The sequence below is a fragment of the Phaethon lepturus genome, unplaced genomic scaffold (genome assembly GCF_000687285.1).
Source record: "Phaethon lepturus isolate BGI_N335 unplaced genomic scaffold, ASM68728v1 scaffold8287, whole genome shotgun sequence".
NCBI classification, from domain to species: domain Eukaryota; kingdom Metazoa; phylum Chordata; class Aves; order Phaethontiformes; family Phaethontidae; genus Phaethon; species Phaethon lepturus.
The window spans coordinates 54,951-79,092 of record NW_010549744.1 but is presented as its reverse complement, the minus strand read 5'-3'; the positions used below and the strand labels follow the sequence as shown (position 1 = coordinate 79,092).

General features: G+C 36.9%; 1 protein-coding gene across 1 annotated transcript in view; it reads right to left on the bottom strand.

The window, feature by feature from the left end:
• Positions 1-2,229: 2,229 nt before the first annotated feature.
• Positions 2,230-24,142, bottom strand: part of CDH11 (cadherin 11, type 2, OB-cadherin (osteoblast)) — a 40,349-nt gene continuing 18,436 nt past the window's right edge. The window contains exons 2-12 of the mRNA XM_010290353.1: positions 22,450-22,845; positions 20,972-21,266; positions 20,096-20,215; positions 19,450-19,617; positions 16,294-16,481; positions 14,528-14,781; positions 13,408-13,544; positions 13,088-13,209; positions 12,161-12,278; positions 6,129-6,380; positions 2,230-5,137 (exon numbers count right to left, since the gene is read on the bottom strand). Coding sequence (XP_010288655.1) covers positions 4,641-5,137; positions 6,129-6,380; positions 12,161-12,278; positions 13,088-13,209; positions 13,408-13,544; positions 14,528-14,781; positions 16,294-16,481; positions 19,450-19,617; positions 20,096-20,215; positions 20,972-21,266; positions 22,450-22,677 — 2,379 coding nt within the window. The 5' untranslated portion in view covers positions 22,678-22,845 and the 3' untranslated portion in view covers positions 2,230-4,640. The remainder of the gene's footprint in view (positions 5,138-6,128; positions 6,381-12,160; positions 12,279-13,087; positions 13,210-13,407; positions 13,545-14,527; positions 14,782-16,293; positions 16,482-19,449; positions 19,618-20,095; positions 20,216-20,971; positions 21,267-22,449; positions 22,846-24,142) is intronic.

The window sequence follows — 24,142 nt, the reverse complement described above, 5'->3', positions numbered from 1 at the left end:
AAGAAGAAGAAAAGAGAAGAAGAGATACGGTTTTGAGTTTGGCAGTTAGTTAGAGAACTGACAAGGGTTTTGATAATCTCAAGTTCAATTCCTGCCCCAGTTAATATTTAATTATTTATAGAACACAAATTGGCTTCAACAGCAAGTCTGAAAGACTCTTGAAAAGGACATTTCTCTGACCTGGAAAGTGGTCTTATAGTCACACACAGTCCAAGCAAATCTCCCTCTCTTTTGGCATCTGTTCTCTTTCTTCCCACGGAGAAACCTGAAACGCTCCATGTACTCTGCAGAAACCCCCACAGGAATAAGCATTTGCCCCTGGCATGTACAACCCCCACCTCTGTCCAGGAGATAGGAGGTCTTGACATCAGCAAAGAAGTCCATTGTGCATATGCACACATTAGGTTACCATGCCATATATGGCAAAGCTACTATCTGTGTGTGAGGTCATAGCTACTGCACTTCCTCTGCTGTGAGAAGGCAGAAGACCTTGTTTTGGAAACAGTTATTGGTTAAAATTGTTCTTTTTTTGACTTGGGTATTCATAGCCAGCCCAGCTTAGTCAGTCAAGGATTTGAAACAGCCTTCCTTACCAAATGCTGAGATTACTGATATTAAATAATGGAAAACTTGTTCACTAGCATTGCCTGGGTATGGAACTGGGTCAAACTGGTTGATGCCCACTCTCAGCCCAAATTAGTGAAAACAATAGGAAAGCTCCAGACACCTGCATCTAACTAAACTAATTCTGATAAGCTCACTCATTCCCTTTCACAAGCCATTCCTTTCTCCCCGCCCCCCCCCTTTTTTTTTTTTAAATACGGACTATGGTTCTGGTGCTGATTATTCACCTTTGGTTACAGTAACTCAGCATTTCAGTCAGTCACCAAAGTGAAAACCTGCACAGGGTCTTCCTAGATTTTTGTTTACTGACACGTAACTCTCAGAATTCTGCTGGGTGGGGAAGACGGACATAAAAGAGTTACAGGCTTTTGGGTCCCAGAAAGCTAAGGTTGCCTCTTTGTGAGTCTGATTTAAATTCCTATTCTTCACTTTTTCTGTAAGCTTATCAGCAACAACATGGTAAGATTCAGCTTTTGTCAGTCAGTCAACAATATGGAGCCAAGGAAACATGTAAATTATTGAAAAGCTTTTCTCATCTGTGGTCATATCAGTTTCTGAGGCATGATCTCGTAAATGTTGGTGGCACGCTTGCAAGCTTGTACCCCTTGACAGAGTCTCAAAAACTGCTTGACATAACAGCAAGAACATGACGGAGACAATCTAAAAAATCCCCAACAAACCCTCCGTGCCATATCAGTGGAAGTTTTGAGAGTTCCCTTAGCAACCAGCACCAAACTTGCATACCTAATTGCTTCTTGCTGGTGATGAAAGACATTGTGTACAGATGCACTGTGGATTTACATGAGACAGGAGGCATGGCAGCTTGCTCAGATGCAAGTTCTTCTGGTGTTAAGCAGCTAGACAAGGAACTATGTATTTTTGCCGACAGGAGCACATACATGTACTGGGCTCTCAAAATAAATATCACTGCTGGCTAATGTCACACTGTCTGTTACTGCAGGTATGTGGAGGGTTTTTGCTGTGTCCTCTCCCCAAAATGATGTCTCAGGCAGGACTTACGAGAGGGAAAAACGAGGCTGTAATGTCATCCGCACTTGCTACTGTCCCTTACCTTACCTGGCTCAGTCGTGGTGATCCTCCTTTTAATTATGGTTTGTCTTCCAACCTTTGAAGTTGCAATTAATCTTTCGGTTGCCTTCTCCTTGGATGTGAGGCTCAGTCCTTCCCTGAGCTCAGTCAGGGAGAGACTATGCTAAGGTAACTCGTGCAAGTAAACCCCTTCCCAGGTTGCTCAGATCGTTGGGAGCACTGTGACAAAATACAACCCCAGCCCACAGTCTTCTCTGATTTGTGTCGGGGACTAACCCAGTACTGCTGCGCTGGGATGGTTTATTACACTCTCAGATTATAAACCCAAGACTCCAGCGACCGCTGCTGTGAAGTTTAACGCAAATAAATGTCCTGTTGTTGTGCCAAAACATGCTGTTCATTGGGGGTGCTGCAGATGATAGGTAATGAGTATAATTCCCAGCATTTCAGAGGTAGTGTTGGCTGAGATTAGCAAGACTAACTTAATAAAGCACTATGATAATTGCATATTCACCAGGAAGGGGAAAAATAATCAAATGAGAAAGGACAAAACCAGCAGGGGAAGAAAATTTATTTCCAAGCATCTATGAGAGTGCTACAAACAATAGAGACTAAAACTCAAAGCATTTAAAACTATAAAAAATGTAGTTGACAATGTCCTCCTTAAAAATTAAACATAAAAATGTAGAAAATGCAGTTATAAATTCTAAAACTTGCTCAAAAGTGAAATAAACCCAGATAGCATCAATGAGGATGGAGTCCTACAAATGACTTTTTTTTTTTACTTTATTTCAATTTGTTAATTTGTAAATTGATACTCATTTCATTTTGTAATGTTTATTTAAATTTATAATGGAGAAATGTGCAAATCTAGCAAAATATTCTTTGGATTATAAACAGAGAAAAATCAACAACCAAAGAAATTTGAACTGAGTTAATAATAAACTATAGAATTATATAGAATGCATACAGCTATAATAAAGTGAAATACTACAATAAACATTGTAGAGCAAATCTGCTGATTTAGCAAACTCTGCCTTATAAAACATGAGGATATAATGGGAGAAGTGAATATGTTATGAATATAGAGCTGAAACCTCATTCATAATTTTAAGGAGTTAAATTTTTATCTAACTACATATATGGGGGTCTTCAGAAAAGCAATACACCAACAAATCAGATATCCTCTCGGATCACGCAGTTTGATACCTGACTGCAAATGAAGGACAGGGTCTGTATAAATGAACGGTAGAAAAATGTATATCATTTCTATTTATTGCCTCTTCCCATATTGCAGCTGCTGATCTCTGACCCTAAACAGCAAACTATATTAAATTTAGCAGAAGTACAGCTGTACACAGATGCTGAAAATGTTGATGCACAGAACACATTCCAATCCCTTGCTCATTCTGAACTAATATAAAAAAAGTTATAGATCATTTTTCAATTAAAAACATACATTACGAAGAACAACTCTGAAAGCTCTCTGTATTTCTGTCATCACAAATTAAAATGTCTTCCTATCAGTAGACAATGCTATTCTGCAGTAAATGAAAAAAAAAAAAATCTAAAGAAAAAAAAAATAAGTGCCAGAATCTTAATTACTACTCAGGTAAGGTAATTGTCAGGTAGAACAGCCTTTAGGGAACTTACAGCTAAACTGGGTCAGATTTAAGTCTCTCAAACCCGCAGAAGCTTAGCACAGATACGGAAATTCACAAGCCTGGAGTAAATTTGTAAGTACAGAGTACTCCTGTCCACTTACATAGTCATTTCTGAAACCTCTGGAATTTCTAAGATATAAGATAAATGCATATTACATGGGAAATATTGAAAAGTATTACACTTAATTTAATCCAGAAAACACAGCAGTATTATATGAAGATTATTACTGTGTTCTGGGAGCAGCCACAAGCTGTAGAGAGAGAGGGTACAAAATGTTCACCAGACATTACATTTTTTTAAATCTAAAAAACATTTGTAAAATGTACTTGATTTTTAAATAATCACTTAACAAGGCAACAAACCAACTACAAACACATAATAAATAAGGCTATTAAAAGGTCACAATTGTAGCAAATTAGTCAGAACTATAAATGGGACATTAGAAACACTATGTTTTTCTTTATATGCTTAATAACCAGAACAAGAATTAAAAAAGAATCAGTTTATTTCAAAGTCTGCTTCTTATATTGAAGCACATATTAAAGCAACAGTACAATGTTCATAAAATATAAGTGTGATGCTGTAACATTTCTTACATGTCAGAATACTGATATTTGTATGTATACTAAAATAAGAATTTTAAAATTGTACAAATAGATACATTAAAAATGACATAGAAATAGGGCGCCTCCCACTGCAACAAGACAGAGTTTTTATATCTGGCACGTATTAGTTCAAGATGAAAGTATAAGCAAAAAGATTTACAAGAATCAGCAGTAACAAGTTTGATGCTCAAGAGACATAATAATTGTACATTGTACTGTACATACATCATATGGGTTTAAGCTGGCTGAATATTATATATTTCAAGTTTAAAAATGCACTACCATATAGAGTGTCCATAGTTTAAGGCGAAATTACAGCTCAGAACTGTTAACTTTTCTAATTTGTGGAAGCTTCTTTGACATAAAAGATTTAGATGTTCATAATACATAAAAGATTTCCCTTATTTGTAGGTTCGCTTTTAGCTTTTTCCTTCATTTAAATATTTTGTATTTCTTAAGTGGGGTTTTTCCTTTAGTGAAGTTGGCGGCCAACTTCTATATTTACCTTTTGTAGGAAAAGGTACTTCACAGTATTTACCACTTTTATGTCCTTTTTAATCAAAGGAATCCTCTCTGTCAAACTCAAATGTTTAAATGAGATTTTTCTTGATTTTTAAAAAAATACCTGCTTACATTTCTTCTGGATTCTTCAGAACATCGGACACAGTTCTTAAGGCCAAATCTTAAACTTTAGTGTTAAGAATCATCATCGAAAGTGTCTTTGGAGCCATACAAGTCTGCAAGTTTCTTAAATCGAGGTCCCCAATTTTGTAGATAGTCGTAGTCCAAATCAGAATCTGTTGTCGCTGACTCTAATGAGCTAAGTGAACCAGCCACTGAGCCTCTTCCTTCATAGCCATAGATCTGAATAGAGTCATAAGGAGGAGCAGTTGGATCGTTATCAGCCTCTTGTATTCTTGTGTTGATGAAGTCATCAACATCAACACTATTAGGAGCCGGCCGAAGCCCTGGTCTTGGCATATACTGATACTCGGGTTTTATGTCTTTACGAGGAATAAACCCATTGATGCCATCAGGGTTCTGCAAAGTAGCTATGTCAAAAGCTTCAGTATCTTCCTCTCCTCCACCTTCATCATCGTAAGTAATAATGTTCTCTCGGACATCTTCTTCTTCAAAAACAATCAGAGGTTCTTTTTTCTGCCTTTTCAGCGTTACAAACAGCACTACAATAACTGTAGGAAAAACAAAGCGGAAGTTAGACTGCACTCTCAAACAGTAGCTCCTTTATAGATCATTGCATTCGCTGAAACCTCTGCTTTTGTGCTGTCGTTCATCACGTATTTTTGCTACGATCTCCATTTTTAGCATACTTAGCTAGGTAAGAGCATTGATGTTTGTACACAGAACTGAACTGGTTTGAGGTTTTTTGTTTGGGCTAATACCATTGCTCTTACTAATTGCCCATTACTGCAAGACTAAATGAGTAAAAGTATTTTGTGGGCCCCCAGTGCTGCATGAACACTGTGACACTGCCTTTGAGCAGCCCAATCACATGTATATCTACAATAAAAAAAAGATGAACCTTTACTCTCTCCTGTATGCCCAAAGCTTAACTCTAATTCCATGTTTCACTTCCATGAAAATGGAATTTTTCTTAGGCAACACCTCAAAACACATGCCTTTGTTGTTGCGTTCCTTCTCACTTCAATTTTCTATAAAATAACTTTAAAATACATAAAAAAGACTATAAATTACTATTGGCAAATTAAAACAGTTAATATAAATATTTTCAAATCATCAGGAAATGCTTTACAGCACTTTGTTAAGAGCAGGTCTTCAGAGCCATTCATTTGCCTTCAACACAAAAGGAGTTGGAGGGAAATATCTGGCAGGAGCCATTAATCCTGGCTGACCTCAATAAGGAACTTGTCATCCAGGGAAGATCACAAAACTTAAAACTGTGTGTCATGACCTCCTTTAAACAGTGTCCCTGATTAACTGAAATTAGGCCACAAAAGGACATTCTCTGAGCACTCCTAGACAAATTCATTGGTGGTTGCTATAGCAGTTATCATATATTGCATTTCAGCCAGGCAGATTAGTACCTCCTATAAAAACAAAAGCCAAGAAATTAAGACTCATTTATCTACCTTGGAGCTGAAGGCAGGGTTAATTTTTTAACACAAACAAGTATAGAAGAGTAATAAGTAAAGAACTTTTTACCTAACAAAATCACAATGCAAGCAAGAATGGCAATTAAAGCTCCAGTGCTTAATCCAGCATTGAGGATGTAAGCTTCGGCATTACAGGAGAGCAAGGAGCCATTGCTGTCACAGCCACAGACCCGAATGGTGAGGGTGTTGGTGCTGCTCATAGGGGGAAGTCCACCATCACTTATTACAATAGGAAGAAGGTATAAATCTTGCTTTTGGCGACTAAATCCTTCACGTCGAACAAGAACACTTGCTGTGTTATCTGTTTAAAGGAGGGAGATAGTCATCATTATTTTTTCCACAAAGTCATCCTCCTAGTAAGTACTGAAATATATCTTGCTACAACAGCTCTGATTTTTCAATTTAACATTATTTGTACAATAAACCAGTACAAAGTATCGCCTTCCTCATGACTTAAGAGCAGTGACAGTATTGTGTTTCATTCATACAGTACCACACACAATTTTAATTACTTTAGAATGATGAGGGTAACACAAGGAACACACAAAAAAAATCCATCAGTATCTCCTTTTGGCACTCCACTAACTTTCTGGGAAACTCACAATACTTCATCAGCTACCAGAGTGACTGGGCCTTGGTATTGCTGTTTGAATTGGTTCTAGTCTCTTCGCAGAATTAAAGCCTTTAGTGGAGGGGGAAAAGACCAAATCCCCCCAATTTATTGTTCTTGGTGTCAGACCTACAGGAAGGGAAGGCAGAAATCTGTACCAAAATGGCCTGTGTTAATGAGATTCCCACCAAAGCAAAAGCCAACGTTTGCTGTGTATTAGCACATTTAAGCCTCAGCATTGACCTGTTTCAGTAAGAAACGCTAAAGTAAAGTAAGCATTATTTTATCAAAACCTGCTTTTCACCCAATCTCCCAAAGCCAGAATTGAGAAAGCTTGCTCATACATTCTCAGTATGTCTGGGCACATTTTGAATTACATGGATATGAGGAAGAGTTAAAGTATTGTTCTAATACTACTTCGGTTGTTCTCACTGAGTGGTTGCCTGCCACAGGCCTCCTGGTGCAAGGGATGGAAACCAAGCTGCCACCTTGGCACAGGAGGTCATTTTGGATAGTCCTTCACGCTTCCGGGAGCAAAAGCATTTGAAAGGGAAGTGTGTGACATGAAACACTGGGATGAGGTGGCCAGTGCTTCCTGCTCCCGGCCACGCCAACAAAGGCTAGGGAACATGAACAGCATTTCTTCATTGTGCTGCTTGTTTCTCAGTCTGAACCAAAGTTTATAAAATTGTAAACATCCTGAAGTAAATAAAATGAAACAATCATATCTGTGATTTTCAGGCCTTCAGAAACTAATTTAGGATGAGGGTTTACTTCACACAACCTTTTCTGATTTGCCATGTTCCTTATTTTTCACTATATAATGAAAAGGAAAAAAAAAAGAAAAGTGGTTCTTTTATCTACTAAGGGAGGGCTATTCACCTCCAACAGTACCCATTTTACTGCTGCCTTGGGGTACTGCAGAAGATTAATCTTTTTCTTGTTGAAGAGTCAGCATAAATTCCAGAATTTAATAATGCAAATCATAAAACCTCTCTTAATGATCTAATCACTGCTATTTCCATGAAAGTTAGTGAATAAATTATACTGAAAGAGAAGTATTCTTGCCTTATATTAGCCACCCTTGCAGGCAGTACCCCTGATGTAGGACAAGGTCTGAAACTGTCCCAAAATTTGGTGGACAGAGGTCGATTTATGGGATGAGAAGGATGTTTGCACTAGGGCCCTGCTTATCTGACTCCCCCACACGTAACTTCTGCAGATCAGACCCTAGGCAGGATCTGTTTGTTACATGCCAATTCATTCACCTCCCCATATCTACACCTCTCCTGCCAGGCCCACCACACCTGATGCCCCGTGTGGTTACCTCAGCATGACAGAACTGTAGTCCTTCTGATACCGAAGTCTCACAAAAATAACGTCTGGATAGAAAACAGCTTGTTAACTTCTTTAGATGATGGTCATACTTGGTAAGGACAGAGAAGGTGATAAGGATCTGATTATTTATTACCTGTGATTTTTGGAGGTGCCCTTTGTCTCTTTTCAGGGTCTTTCTAACCTCCTAAATGTTTACGTGCAACATTTGCCCAGCTAGGCTTTGTAGCACAATTTTTTAAAGGACCTTAGCGATATCAGTGTCTGTGTGATAGGAGTCTTATGTTAGGACTTAAATTAATGGGCTCGTAACAATTTGGTACAAATAAAAATGTAACATCTAATATGTATTAACCTCTCAACTAATACTGGAACCAATATATATTGATATAGAATGAAACTATTCTATAGGGTTCTCTAAAATGCATTTAACAATTAATTTCCTCTGTATGAGAACAAAGATCTGCTCTATTAAATGAAAGATCACAATAGGACAGATTATTCTTGTGTCAAAAAACATGAACATTAATAGTGGGCTGAGCTACAACTACCTAGAGGCTGCAAAGGCAATATGGAAGGAAACACAGGCAATGTCATATATTAGTATATTTAGTCTGTTGGCTACGTATATTATATTATGTATTATAGTATGTTTTTCTTGCATTTTGGCAGCCTAAATAGTATTCCTAACCAGAAATAAGAATGGCAAATTACTCCGTTATTATACAGACTAGTCAATTCTGCTGCAATCCATTACATTACACGAAGGCTGAATTTGATCCAATAGTTGATTTATCTGTTTCAACTTGAAGGGATTTCTAGCTTAATATAATTTTTTAAAAAGAAAAATCCAATCAACATGCCTGGCTAACGTTTAAAAAGGACTACCTACTATCAACCCTAAAAGGTCTTTTTTTAAACTTTTTTTTCTGTTTATGTTCACTTCTCACATTTAGAAGAAATATAATATCCATAAGAGGAAAAACACTCTTTTACCTAGATAAAAGGTAACATATAATCCTAGCTAATATTCTCATCCTTGCTTTTTCATTATTTTCAAGTCCCAGAAGTATAACTACAATCCAGGTATAATGGCATTTTTTAAGCCAAGAAACAGAAGTTAAATGTCAATACCAGCTTAAAACTATTACTTAACACATATGGGAGCTATTTGACTGACAGTCTTAACGAACACAATAGGGGTTAACACAAGACAGAAGGAAGAAAATAGCCATCTCAACACCACCCAGAAAAACACACACACTTTCATTTTTCCAGCTGTTATTGTCTGAGAAATCCAATATCCAAAAGTGTTGTAAGTGAAGATTACCTATACTCTCCATGAAATGTTCACAATTAGAAGTTAAAATTGCATTCCTTTATGGAGATCTTCATAGTGATCTTCCTGACTTTTGATTTTCATCTTTTTCTCTGGTGATCTTATTGATGGTTTTCCAATTTTTTCCTCTACATACAGGCAAGTGTAGCTTAGCTTTTGGGGTCTTTTTAATTTTTGTGTTGTGTAAGGAGGCTTCTAGATTAAAGCAGCTGACTGCAGTGTGACTATTATCACCTATAGTAGAATGTGAATGCTGATTCAGGAATTTCAGGGGTCCAACTGTCTAAAATCATTACCAGGCAGTGGCAATTGCTGTGGATAATCCTTGGCAAAATCCTGTAACTTTATTGTTCATATGTTTCAAAATGTCTTGATTAAAAGGTCTGAAATCGAGAGCCAGAGGACATGTTTTTAATAAAGAGTGGGTTTCGGTCACTGATTTTAGTGGACTCACAAATTTAATTTCGGTCTTTGTAAAGCACTATCTTGTGTATTTGAGAACATTACTACATTGTCGTTGTGGTCTAATTCGTCCTTGTGCAGCGTGGTAAAGCAAGGTGGTTGCAATCCTTCGCTATGTGCCAGGCCTCCGCACAAGGTGAGTGAGCCCAAGTAAAAGACACTTTAGTTTAGGACAGCGCAGGGTTAAAAGCAGGAAATACATTTGCTAAAAATCCATCTCTGCCGTGAAGTGTCATGAGCCTCTACTGCTCTTTCGAGGCTCTGTCTTCAATGGGACTAAAACTGAACAGAGCCTGAGCAAACACAGTGCCGTTTACTTACGCAGTACAATGTAAGTAAACAGCACAAAAATAATTCAGTGTTTTATCACAGCATGTGATAAGCCATTATCTCATGTTTTCTATGGAAGATAGTCTCAGCTGAAAAACTTGGTAACACAGTAGGCTATTAGTAGGATGTAGAATGTGATTACATTTTTTGGATTACTCTACTATGTGATTACTTTTCGGCGTTGGTAGAAGGAAACTCTATAAAATGATAATTATAGAACTGTATTCACTTTAAAGTTCCGTAATAGACCCAAACATTGGAGTTTTCATTAACTGTTCTCCAGAGTTAATAAAGCAATTTTTCTTCGAAACTAGCAATACCTTCTGTACACACTGGCATGGTATACAGACTACTCATATTTACAACAGGGAAAAAAAAAAATCTTCAAATGATCATATAAATTATTTGACTTGCAAATGGTAACACACTCCCTCTGAGGAGTTTTCTTTATATGAAGCACATAGAATGCTAACATTTTTACTTTGCTCTCTATCATAACCTACTTTAAAAAAACCCACAGAAATAGTTGAATTAAAAACATCACTGCACTGACAACTGTACAAAATTGAGGGGAGGACAGAACGGAAATGGATGGATTTCATTACACTATTAACTTCCCAAACATGAAATTATATAGGAAGACTCAATCCTTACATACTGTCTTGTTGAAATAACTTCTTGCAGTATTGTCAGGTACAGTCACTACATTCAACTGACATAATCGTTTCAATTACAAAACATTTTTATCTGGGTTAACTTTGTTATTAAAAAAAAGAATTAATTTGCTGCATATGGAAATGAAGGTTTAGTGGAATTGGTTGGAGTCTGGAGCCATAATACCATTTGCCTGCAGCTGTATCAGACCATCTCAATTCTGACCTGTGCTTCCTCTGTTAGATTATAAAATCTAATCCATTTTCAGTTTGACATGGTGACCATAAAATATCTTTTAAAGAGAAACTTGGCCTCAGGGTCTCAAGCAAAGAATACATTTTTATTTACTTCGCTCTAAAAATACATTCATCAATTTTTCAAAAATTTTGGTTTAATTTTTCAGAAAACAGTCAAATTTCCTTCAAAAATTAAAGCTTGCTAATTAAAACCACTTTCTTAGAAGCTGAAGCAGTTTTTACCCTGTACAGGAAAATAACAAATGAACATTGAATGAGACTATTATATTAAGTATCATTAAATAGAGAGAATAAATATGTATATGTATAATGGCTGAACTTGTCTTTTTTCTGTTTACCCCGGTCCGGCTTTCTCAACCTCTGGTAAGTTAGGTTCACTGATGCTATTACGTTAGATGATCAAATAAGTTTTGACACTCATCTAATGCCTGGGGTTTTTTGCCTATAAATTTCTTACAACTTAACATCGATCTGAATGGAAGGGTATAATATATTTCATAAACAGAAAATTGGCACAGGGATCAGGATACCCATGTTCTGACATACACCCAATCTGAGTATGTTTCACAACAGAAATCCACATTTGTATTTCCTACAAAAGGTTAGCGTGGCAGTAGTGTTGTTCCATTAGGAATCTAGTCCATGTCTCCAGTGATCAGTAATTTACAAAGCAGAGTAAGGTGAACAAATAGAAGCAATCTAACAATTTATCCTGCCTCAGCTGATTTGAGCTTAGCAAGTAAGTTTCCTCTAAATCAAGGAGATCTGCCAATTACACTTGGTGAATGTTTTTGTCAATGTTTTTTACCCTCTTCCTGGGACATAAAATGGCAGCATATTTTTCATGCCGGGTATTATTATGTAATTTAAAGTATGTATTCAAGAAAATGAAAGTGAGGTAAAACAAGCACTATGTTTTTCCAAGAACATCCTTATATTTCAGCTATATTTTTTCTGCCTTCCTCCCATAAGTCTCTGGAAAACAGACACTCGGTCAAAGTTACTGAAAATGCTGTTGCATGACATAATGTTGGCCATTATTTTTACTTTGTCATTTCTTTGGACTCTAGTATAGAAGGAATCTTCACACAAACCTCTGTTGTCTCTGAGTGTAAAATTTGGATTATGAATAATTTCAGGCGGTAAACTGAAGATAAATCTTGGTCCATTGGCTGAGTCATCCTTGTCATCAGCACTGATTGTAATAAATTGCTGTAAAAGAAAAATACTCTGTAAACAAACAGCTCCTTCTCTGGATACATCACCTATAGAAAGCATTTTGAGAGATCTCCTGAATACAAAGAATTTTGAAATAGCAGAAACCCCCCAAATACCTCCACAAATGTGTGCAATTATAAACACAGAGCAGACTCAAAACTAGAACAGCAATCTTTATTTGCTATTACATTTGACCAACACAGAATTATAGATGTAAAAGCATATACCTATGTGTACATTCTTTTATAAAAATATGCAGTAATGATACCTTAATAGACTAAATAAAATCCTGCAGAAAATTCAGCAGCTCAGAGGGAGTCAGCACAATGTTCTTTTCAGACTGCTACACTAACTGCAAAAGCGCAGATGATGTGTAAACCCATTTTTCTGTAGGACACTAACCCCTCTTCCTCACAGATTGTTCATGGATAAATTTGTAGGCTAAACTCTACAAGCACCGTGCTGTGATTCTTCCCATAAGATGCTGAGTATTTCTGTAATATCCAAAACAGACTCATAACTGGGAATGCTGCTCCCAAGCAGCTTTGTTGCCCATGTGGCGGTGGATACTCACCGCCAACACCAGTCATACTGAATGCAGGAAGCGCTGTAATACATAACTGTTGAGAGCCGTTCAAAATAAAAACACAGGAAATTGCCTTTCTGTGTGCTCCAGGCATTTTGGCCAACATTTCAAAATAAACATTTGTTTACTACCACTCATTTGAGCTGCCAACACAAAACTGGGCTACACCCTGAAGAAAGAAATTCATGCACAGGGAAGGTGGTGGGCACAGGCATACCTGATTGCTTCGAGCATTCTCACAGACAAACGCTTCATAGGCTGCTGCAAATTTTGGAGCGTTGTCATTGACATCAACAACCTTAATTGCAACTGGAACTTTGGCTTCCTGGTGTTGTTTGTCTATGGGAATAAGCAAAACCAAAATGGAACAGAAGCAGTAAATCCATCAAAACAAACAAAATCCCAGCTGTATCCAGGTAAAAATTAAATAGGCAAAAGTATTTCCCTTGGGATTTATTGCAGATCATCAAACGGAGGCAATTAAAAGACTACAGAATTTTTACCGTTGATTATAAAACACTTCCGTCAAATACTTACGGACTTCAACTGCAAAGACAGAGATATTATGCCAAGCAATTTCTTCCCTATCCAAAGCTTTTATTGTCTTAATATTGCCATCTTCTGCATTAATAATAAAATATCTTTCAAGGTCAGTGTGACGATCAATTGAGTACCTAAACAAGATTGAAAGTCATTGATTAGGTTTAAGGAAGACTGAGTAGTTTCATGCATCCAAATTTATTCTATATCATTATTATTTTAAAATAATTGTAAGTAGTACTCTTACTGTTACCCTTAATATCATTGTCCAAGGGATGACGTGTGTTCTTTTAAAGGGAGACTCACGTGGGTTGGTTTCTACGTTTAGAAAAACTATTAAGTCAGAATGTTTGTAGTAAGTGGAAATCACTGTTCTTTGAAGTCTCTATATTAAAACTCCAAAACAGTCTTTGTTTTCTTCTCTTATAAAACATTTTAAAAATATCTACTGAGATATTTATGTTTTCTTCTGTTTCATATTAATCATGAAGATCTTTTAAGTCTTCTGATCTTTGAATTACTCAGAATGTTAATTAATCATACCAAATTATTAAATATCTACACATTTGTACAGCTTTATACAGCTCTGGTTTTCATCTCTTTACCTTGCAATTCTTCAAAAAGTTAACTATGCCCACAAAACAGAGTTTCATAATTTAATTTACACTGAGAATGTGACAAACAAAAATAAATGAATAGAAGACTACCCAATGCAATTACATAAAGTAGGTATGTGTATGTGCTTGCCATTAGAAATTAACACTTAGCAATTACCCAACACAATCTCTAATCTACTGCACAGACTTCTGTCTTTTGACAAAAAACCACGCTGTGGTAACAGCATAGGATATTTATAGAAAATATAATTTAGAGTAGAGAATACTCCAGGACACAGATGTCCTTAAGTATATTTTAGGTAGACATACCTATAGTATGCTTTCTTAGTGATACAGGTTTTGAGAAACTACTAGTTTATGGAGCAAGACATAAAAACAATGCCGCATAGTTAAAGTTATTAATATTCTGGGTGAATTTAGAATATTACTGTGCTAGACCTACCACACTATCTTAATAACTTGCATAACAATTCCAAACAGCCTGCTCTAATGAAGCGTACCTTATAGCACTGTTTGCAGCATCAGGGTCTTTGGCATGTACTTTTCCAACCACAGTACCAGATGCTGCATTTTCTTGTACTTCAAAAATATAACTTGGCTTTAAAAATACAGGTGGCTCATCAGCATCTTCCACCGATATCTTCACTGTTACTGTGTCCTTGAATGGCCCATTGCTGATGAACTTAGGATCAATATGTACATTGGCTGCCTCTACCTTCAGACTGTAGGACTTTTTGGTTTCAAAATCTAAGAGCTGCGAGAAACAAGTCGACAGTGCATTCCACAGTTAGGAAAACTAGAGTGTAAAAGCAGTAAGCAGACCCTAGTATTCAATGACATAAAACAAATGTGAGCATCTGTCAACAAGCTTGGACTGAAATGTGTGTATTCAAAAACATAAAGGCTCAAATGGAAGGAGCTACATTCTATGTATGGAGCAGCATAGGAAGGCACTCAAAATATCATGACAGAGTCCTTGTCTTGCTCTTTGCTTGTTGCATCATTCAGGAAATCGTCTTTACTGGGAAAATTAACCTTTTCTTCACGGAGCCTTCCAGGTAGCACAGAAGAGTGATGGATAGGAAGGGAGTTCCCACAAAATGCCAGGCTTGGTCTATCCCAAGCTGGCAGGCATTCCTTTAGAGATATGGTTGCGGCTTGAGTGGCTACTGGGTGTGTCATAAGTTAGGACACAGAGAAGTTAAATAATTTAAGTAGTAGGGGAGTTATGAAGGTGGTTTGCAGTGCTTTCATTTCCGTAGTTCTTTCCATCCATAGATCTCATAGCACTTTACAAAGGGAAGGTGAAATAATACCCCATGAGGTAAGTCCTTTTGGGAGGTTAAGTCACAGCATATCTGCATTGTCATTGACATGAAATGGCTGCAGTGTTGCAGTATTGGTAGCCTCAAAATAATCATGCATGTGCCAACCACAATTCACAAGTATGCTAACACCATAGAAGACTGAATGGTGTGATGGTTCACCCACATTTTAAAAAACACGAAAAATACACTCCCACCTCTAGAACAGATACAGTAATTGAACCACAGCATAGTTTTGACCAGAGGAGACCTCTGGGTCTCTTCCCGAGAGACTGCCCCAATGTGCAGGGCAGGGCTAACTTTAACTTAAGTTTGTAGTAAGGCCTTCTCCTTTGAGTTTTGATTATTTCCAAGAGAGATGAATAGCTATAAAGATACAAAGGGCAAAATAATAACACTTAAATAATGAATAAAATTATGATTTATAATTTGCAATTTAAAATACATTTAATAACACTTTTAAAGATCACACTGATAGATTGTATATGAAATCACCTCAGGTTTTTTGCTGCTTTTCGCATAGCCTGTGACTCCTTCAGAACAATATTGTGGACAATGCACAGCTGAAGAATTCAAACTATAGGGCATGAGGCTGTTCAGACCGAACATAAAGCAACAGTGAATGTCTGCTACTTATCAGCACTAGGCAAAACTTCATTAACAATGAAGCTGATGGCACTGTATTTTACCGTGACTTTTTATTATGAATTCATTTAGTTTGTGCAATTAATCCACTGTACAGTATTTATGTAACTCTTCTTGGTTATTTTCTTCCATTCCAATTCAGCTAATGGGGAAATGGAATATTAGAGTTAATCACAGCTTTAGAAACAAATTAAGTGAAATTGCATTTACTGATATGTTAGCTTAGGTGGTAATCTGTTATTACCAAATATTCTGTCAGCAACAAAGAATACTACACATTAGTAGGTATTACTCACCTTCTTAAGCTTTACAACACCTTCCTGAGTCTCATAATCTGTTGTAATTTCAAACATATCCATGCCATCTCCATCAATGATGCTGTAAGCTACTAAGCCATTTTCCCCAATGTCTGGATCTTTGGCCTTCACTCTTCCTACTTCCTCTCCTGGGACAGCTGCTTCCGACACTGACATCTGGTACACACCTGGTGGAAGAAAAAAATAGGCATTTGCCTTGAATATGCAGTCTGCTCTCCAGTTCTGTATTTACTCATTTAACTTGTAAGTTCCAAATAAACACAGTGATTTTTTACATTTTCAAATCCCTGCAAGGAATGTTATGTTATAAAGAGCTCAGAGAAGCCAGTCATCTGTGAAATCTTAAAATACATTGCTAATCTATATAACATTACCTCCTCACTGACATTTTACACAACAATCTGTGTGTATCTCTGCTCAGGGTAGGGTTAAAAAGACAACCAATCATTCAGAATGCAGTAGTTGTTGTGACATCAAGGTTATCATTAATATCAGAAACGTTATTACAAAAATGGAAGGAAAATTCTTTTTCATATGACTCATGGTATGACCTTCAACTCCGTAGAGTCCAGAAGCATTTCTGCACATTCAGTCAGGAGCCACAAATTACATACAACAAATTGGACAAGACCCCACTGCTGTGCTGGCTAAAGAATAAGTCTGCTGCTTTCTATGGCTTTAATTTAGAGCGTGGATGTATAGTAGCAATGATTCTTAGAATTTCACACAACAGAGACTACATACCAATTTGTATGGGATTCCATATCAAATAAAAAATAGCTTTCCCTCATTCAAACCCCAATAGGAAGATCACCCCCAAACATCCCACAGATGTGTCACCATACAGGTTTTCCTTGTGTATTCAGGGACACAGAGGAAAGCAATACTGTTCCTGGATAAATCTCTCTCCAGCAGTTGTTCTTTAGACAGCATTGATTCCAGGGCCTTCCCAACCCACTCCAGAGTTCAGATAACATAACCTGATCCTAAATGTACAAATCTGTGTCCGCATTTTCAGCCACTTCATCAGCATGAAAAAATTGGGGAAAGAAGCATGAGAAAATAAAATAATCTTACTTATCTCCCACTCCATAATTTTCTTTGTTGCTACATGAGCACCCTGGAAACATCAGGAGACTTACACCAGGCAGGGACTTGGCTCATTACCCATAAAACAATTGGCACATGTCATCGAAATAGGTCATTAACTCCAGTCACAAAGAATCCAAAATTTAAGCACATAACTCATTAAGGGTTTGAGCAATAAGGGGGGCGGGGAATTAAAAAAATCAATCACTTGGATGTTTATATAAACAGGTCAAATCCTGGTTTCAAGTTACAAAGCATTCTAAATTAAGGTTTTAAGTTGGGTTTGAATGATTACATAGAGTAACTGCTATTTGGCATTTCTGATAAATCTCCCAAAACACTCAGTAAAGTGGCTTGAATTTGTAGAGAAAAATCCATCATTTGATGGAGTTATCAACAAAATACCATGTACTGGAATACCAGGTTATGATTTGGAGTGAAAAGGTATGTTTGTGAGATATATAAAACCCGACATTTTTAGTATCTAATATTTTCCTATTAGAATAGTAGAAAATGCTGACATAGGTTTTTATATTTTGGGACTGGCTATATCATTTAAGTCTTGCATGAGGGTCCAGGAAGCTGCAACATTGGAAGAAGAGCTGTTAGAGAGATGGCCATGTCCAGGACATATCAATGTCATAACAGTTGCTCAGAGGAGAAATGGGGTGCGCTGGGATGGTATGTACACTGCACTCCAAAAATAAAACCAAACATGCAGAGATGAGATGCAGAACAGATGTGTGGGTCCATTAATGTACTTCCACCCAACTGCGAAGACTGAATCTGTTAACAATGTCAGCCCTGATTAATTTCATATGTGAAAAATAAATAGCACAGGTATAAAAAATGACTTTATTTGACCACCAGCAATACACTTCAACCATCAATTTAAAAATGTAACTGTGCTAAATTTAGATTGCATTGCCATAGTAAATATAAGTCTTGAGGAGTAGCCAGTCTTAACTTTTATTCTTACAGACATTCACTATTCACTGAGAGTGTTTACAGAAGTAAAGGATGAAGCATCAACACTTAAAACGAAAGGCTATGTGAAATAAAAAATGATGCTCACTCACTTGAAGGTCTGTCAAAGACCTGAAAGGGCATAATGGGGAGCTGTTAATAGACTGTGCAACACTTTCATCAAGGGCCAAGACAAGCAAGAGGCTTCAAGCCTGAGCAATACAGCTGTGAGAACGTAAAGTAGGTCTCCTTTCCTTTGTCCATCTTCATAAAAAAACAAAGTGGATTTGTTCATTGAAAATGACTATCATAACTTCGCTTGCAAATAGCTATGAACTTGAAGTACTGAAATGCATGACATGAGGCCCCTTGGAGACTTCTTTCAAACACTATATATCTTACAGGGGAGCTTTCTGCTGCATACACACTGTGTGACTGCCACATACTGCAACTCTCCCAACACAGAAGAATCTGTTCCTACACAATACATGCAGGGATTTTTGTTTTAACCTCCTCCTATTTCCCCACAACAACTCCTTAAAGTTCTTGTGGTCTGAGCAGAGTAACAAACAACTGCTTGCTTTTTTAAAGTGTCTTTTATATCCACGCTATAATTATGAAAATGGGAAAGGAAATAAACCAGCTTATCCCAGCACTCCTACAGGGCAGGTACATTTTCTATTATTTTTGACCAATTTGGTTTAAAAAACAAGAGAGCCCTCAAGAAATGGGGCTCCTTTCTTCATTAACAGAGAAGTCCAAACTATGTCTCCCTGATCATATCATAGGTCTATCATATATCTAATATAACACGGTCCAGTAGTTTCAGAAATGGAAAGCGTAGGGTTAGGAATCTTTGTATTCTAATCTTGACCTTAAAAATGTCTCACTTTGCAACACAAAGGAAATAATCCAGGTATTAAAGCTCTATATGTTACTAGCAAAAATATGTAACTAATGTTTATCTATTCACATGCGTGCTGTGATAATCCATCAGTTACTCCTTTTTGAAGTTTTGAGTATGTCTGATACTATACAAATATGGGTACTAGTAGTAAGTGTGATTTTGCTGTTACTTACTCTGTGGGAACTTTGGCGGGTTGTCATTGACATCTGTAAGTGTAATTGTCACTTTGGTTGTCCCTGAGAGGCCTCCCATGTGTCCTCCCATGTCTTTTGCCTGTATTACAACATGATACTCTTCCTTAGCTTCTCTGTCCATATTCGGAAGGGCAGTTCGGATAATTCCTATAAATACAAAGAAAATATAGTGCATACAAATTTTCACAGGTTCACATCGTGGAAAATTGGATGCTGCATTTTTAGCTTTCATTAAAATACAGCAGTATTTGCAGTGGTGGTGCAGATTCTGTTTTCCTTACACTGTGCACCTTTCCTTGCACTATGCAAGGAAAGTAGCCCAAATACTCAACACAGCTGAACATAGAACAACCCTGAAGAATTACAGTTCAGCACAGAAACTGCCATTTCTATCATGCCACAAAAGAAATGGCATGATCTTTCTAGTGTAGTGTACCCAGAAACTCTACCAAATGCCAGGGGACCAACCTGCAAAAGAGCTTAGCTAGAGTCAAGAATGAAGCAAGCTTTGCTCAAACACATCATGAGATATACCCAACTGTACTGCCTCAGTCAATATATTTAGTTCTTCATTTTAATGTATTCCAGTTATGAGGCCCTAGTCAAATAAACTGCTCAATAATACCTGTTTGAGCTTCCACTGAGAAGTAGGGCTGACCTTCAAGAATACTGTAAACCAATTTGGCACTGTTCCCATAGGTAGGATCATCAGCATCTGAAGCTGTTACCTGAATAACAGATGTACCTAAAAATGGAAAGCAAACACAGAAGGAATACAGTTAGAAGCAAACATGTCTAAGAACCGTGCAGAGATGCGTTCATACAGCATAACTGTTTCTTAATGTTTTCATTTCCAGGTTTGGTAAAGGAAAAAAAAAATGTACTTGGCAATTTATATATGACAAAATAGACTCATACGATCGAAAAAGATTCGTGACCAGCTGTGATGTGGATTCATGTTCTAAACAGTGAAGATACAAAAGTCAGCAGTCACTCTGTACCATTATGGTTTTTGTCCTCAGTAGTTTAAGCGTTATGTTGCTTTTGTCATTAGACAACCAAACAATAGCGTTTTCTTTTTACATTTTCCTCAGTAAGTTTCAGAGGAATCATTCCTGTAGAAATCTCTGAGACAGACACAAGCCCAGACAGGAGATGAAAATGGAATAGACAGTGTAGCAGTAACTCCTTAGCTTTAATACACAGCTCTGCCAAAGGAATGCTTTTGATGTTTACCCCAGAGGATTCACACTCCGTAACGAATTCCAGGGGACCCTCATGTTCCTTCCTAGGAGGAAATAGTCCTGTTCTAGGAACCATCTAGAGGCACTTTAACCATGACAGTTAGTAGCTGTGCAGGGTTTGATTTGGTCAGCACTGGCTGAGCATGAAGTAAATTTTACTTCTCCAAATTCTAGACGATAAGAATAAAGCCAAGATGTACTGACAATGTAACATCTTCCTTAAGGCCAGGAACTGAAGTGCATTTGTGAGTACTTACCTACATTTGATCTCTCTGGCACATTAGCATGGTAGTTTTCATGAAGAAACTCAGGTGGGTTGTCATTTATATCTTGAACTTTAACAATGAATTCGGAAGGCGGTTCCAAAGGTCTGTTAGTGTTCCTGTCTACAGCTTGTGCCGTGAGAGTGTACTGAGCTCTCTCCTCCCGGTCCAGTGTCTTTGTTGCATGGATGTTCCCTGATTTGTCATCAATAACAAAAATGATTCCTGCTCCTTCACCTGAGAGAATGTATTTAATGTTTCCATCTCCAGAATCAATATCTGAGTGAAGCTACAAAATGAGAAACAGACATACCTTAAGAAGATGGCATACATTTCACGTATGTGTTTATGAAAGAAAAAAGTTCATTAAGTTACTATAATTTCATAGTTTTCAAAAATCTCATCTTACATCAGGCAATAATCCATACTTGGGCACATGCTGTGAACACATCTGCCTGCACAGACTTGCACGCTACCACATGTAGGGTGCTACTAGCTTTGAGATTTAAGGAAGACGATACATGAGAAGACAGTAATAACAGGTTCTTTATTTAAATGAAGTTGGCAGGAAGAGTCAATTTTACAAAGATTTGGTACACTTCATACTAATCATATTCTACTAGGTTGCATGTAAAAAGCTGTTTAAGTGACGGGATAAAGTGATGGGATATAACGAATGAGCCAATCAGTGACTGCCAACTAGGTTTTAATTACAACCTCTTTAATATAAAAGAAGTAAGAAACTCTTATGAAACACTCTTGCAACCAATGCACAATTCTGTTGGATGAATGAGGGAAACATTGAGCCAAATTACAGATTTATTGATTTTATATTCACATCTACAAAGTGTGCAATACTAACCATCTTTTAAACCAGAATACCCAGAATGGTATTTGCTGTCATTGATCCTGATCTCCACTCTTTTGTGCTGGGGTTAGTTAACACAGTTCTGCTGACCATTTATAAACTGGTAAATATACTATTTTATTTATGTATTTATATTCTGTTAGTGTTAGTAACAGAATAAAAAAATTAGTCCAGGATGTGTGTACATACATATATCTCCTTCTATACATACCCCTCATATATAATTTTATTGATAGCTTGAAAATGAAAGGAGTACATCTTTACTGAGTTTTACTGAGTTTAAAGACACAAGAATGATACCAGATACTCTTGAGACATGTTGTTGCTCAGCTGGTTGCTGTGGTTCCTCTTGTTGTGTTAAATAACAGCTTGTACACCTTCATTCAAAGACCGCTGAGGTCAATGGAAAAATTTGTACTCGGGTAATATTTTGCTTAGCACCTTAATTGAGCTACAATAAAATTATTAAGTCTAGGTGAATAAGTAGCTGCTGAAGAAGCAGCTAATACAACAGAAAAGTAATAGCAAGGAAAAAAAAGCAACTCACAAAATAATATAAATTAATAATTATTAATCAAAGAATGAAAAAATAATTCTTTCTTACCCTTCCTACTAGTACAGGATCTGGTCCTGTATATTCTTCTATAACAAAGAACTGATTCCACACCCAGCCTCTTTTTGAACGATGCAGAACTTGTCCTTCTTTTCCTTTTTCATGGTGACCATGAAGTGATGGCCTTGAGTGGTTCAGTTTTTCTGTAGTTATGGCATGGCTGTAATACAGCATGCCCAGGCAGATAAGAGCAGCGTGTAAACAATTGTCCTCCTTCATTTTTGGTTATTTTGTAGGCACAGGAGTATCCAAGAATCTACCCCTTCCACCTTGGAAGTCAAAAAGTTTGGGGCTACTGAAAAGTTTCAGATAAAATGTTCTGCACATAGGATGCCACCACACATTAAACACATCGCTTTAATGCTCTGCAGCTTCCCAACTTAATTCCTGAAAGAAAGTAAACCAGAAGATTGTCAGTTCTTTTATGTCTTTGAGGTGCAATAATTATTGTTACTAAGCAAAATAAAACTAGGACTACCTTGGGAAATTTCAAGATAAGAAGAAGATTAAAATATATTAATAATTATGAAATTCTGAATAATGAGCATATTTGGTGTTTTGTTACAGGTAACTGCCACCTTGTAAAATCTCCTGACTTGCTCGTTAGGGCATTCATTTGGAAATTGAAATATAGAGAATCATATTCTCTCATGATCCTTCCAAATGGATTTAGCCCAAGATGCAAGGTAACTGTAGAAATACCTAATTTATATCTAAGCCCTCTCTGGAGCTTAGATATAAGCCGTTAAGCCGTAGATTTAGATATAAGATAGATACCAAGATACTTGCTTATCAAAAATGGAATATTTCTACACATGCCTGGAAAAAAGCCTTTTCATGACCAACAGATTTTCATGCTGAAAATAACTACCTACGTTTTTCTAGGCAGGAGCAGTGGCTGACAGAACTCTGAGGACCTACATTTGGGATTTAGACCCTTGATGTAGCCCTTCTACCTCCCTCTAAAGATCAAGTCATCAAAGTGGAGAACAAGCACTGATTGCCAATTCTGCTGTCTTCGTGCTGGTGAGGTTAAATGCTGTAAACCAATAGAAATGTATTCAGATACTTTTGATAATATAGCAACTGGTTTTACTATTTATTCCCACTTTCCCTGTGATCTAAATTACCAGAATTATATATTTTTTCTTATTTTCTAATAATTCTTAAAACACTAGATCAGAATTAATATTTTTAATCAGAAGTTGCATAATAAAGTGAAAGCTGAACCTATACCTCCAGCAGCTAACAATCCATCATAAAGGCCACTTTGACTTATCCCTGGGGTTTCCAATATATTCTCTTTCAATCTTTACAGAACAGCCAATTTTTACAAGGTCCCTATGATGTTTGTTTTAACTTTCTGTGTAATTCACTTTACTCTTCTGGAAAATACTAGTAACTAATACTATACAGGCATATGTATTAATATATGCTACTACCTTCTTAAAACAGAATGATTTTTTTTATGATACACATAGTATTTGTGGCAGAGAAAATGTGAATGCAGGGAAAAGTTTAAACCTACATCACATTCTATAACTCCAGCAACAGCTAAAAAACTCACTAGTACCAAGCCCATGCATCTTGGGATGTTTTTCTCAAATCCTGACCAGTCACGTCCTCCCGTCCATGTCCCTTTGCACAGTTACATAAAAATACACAGCCAACATTGACAGACAGG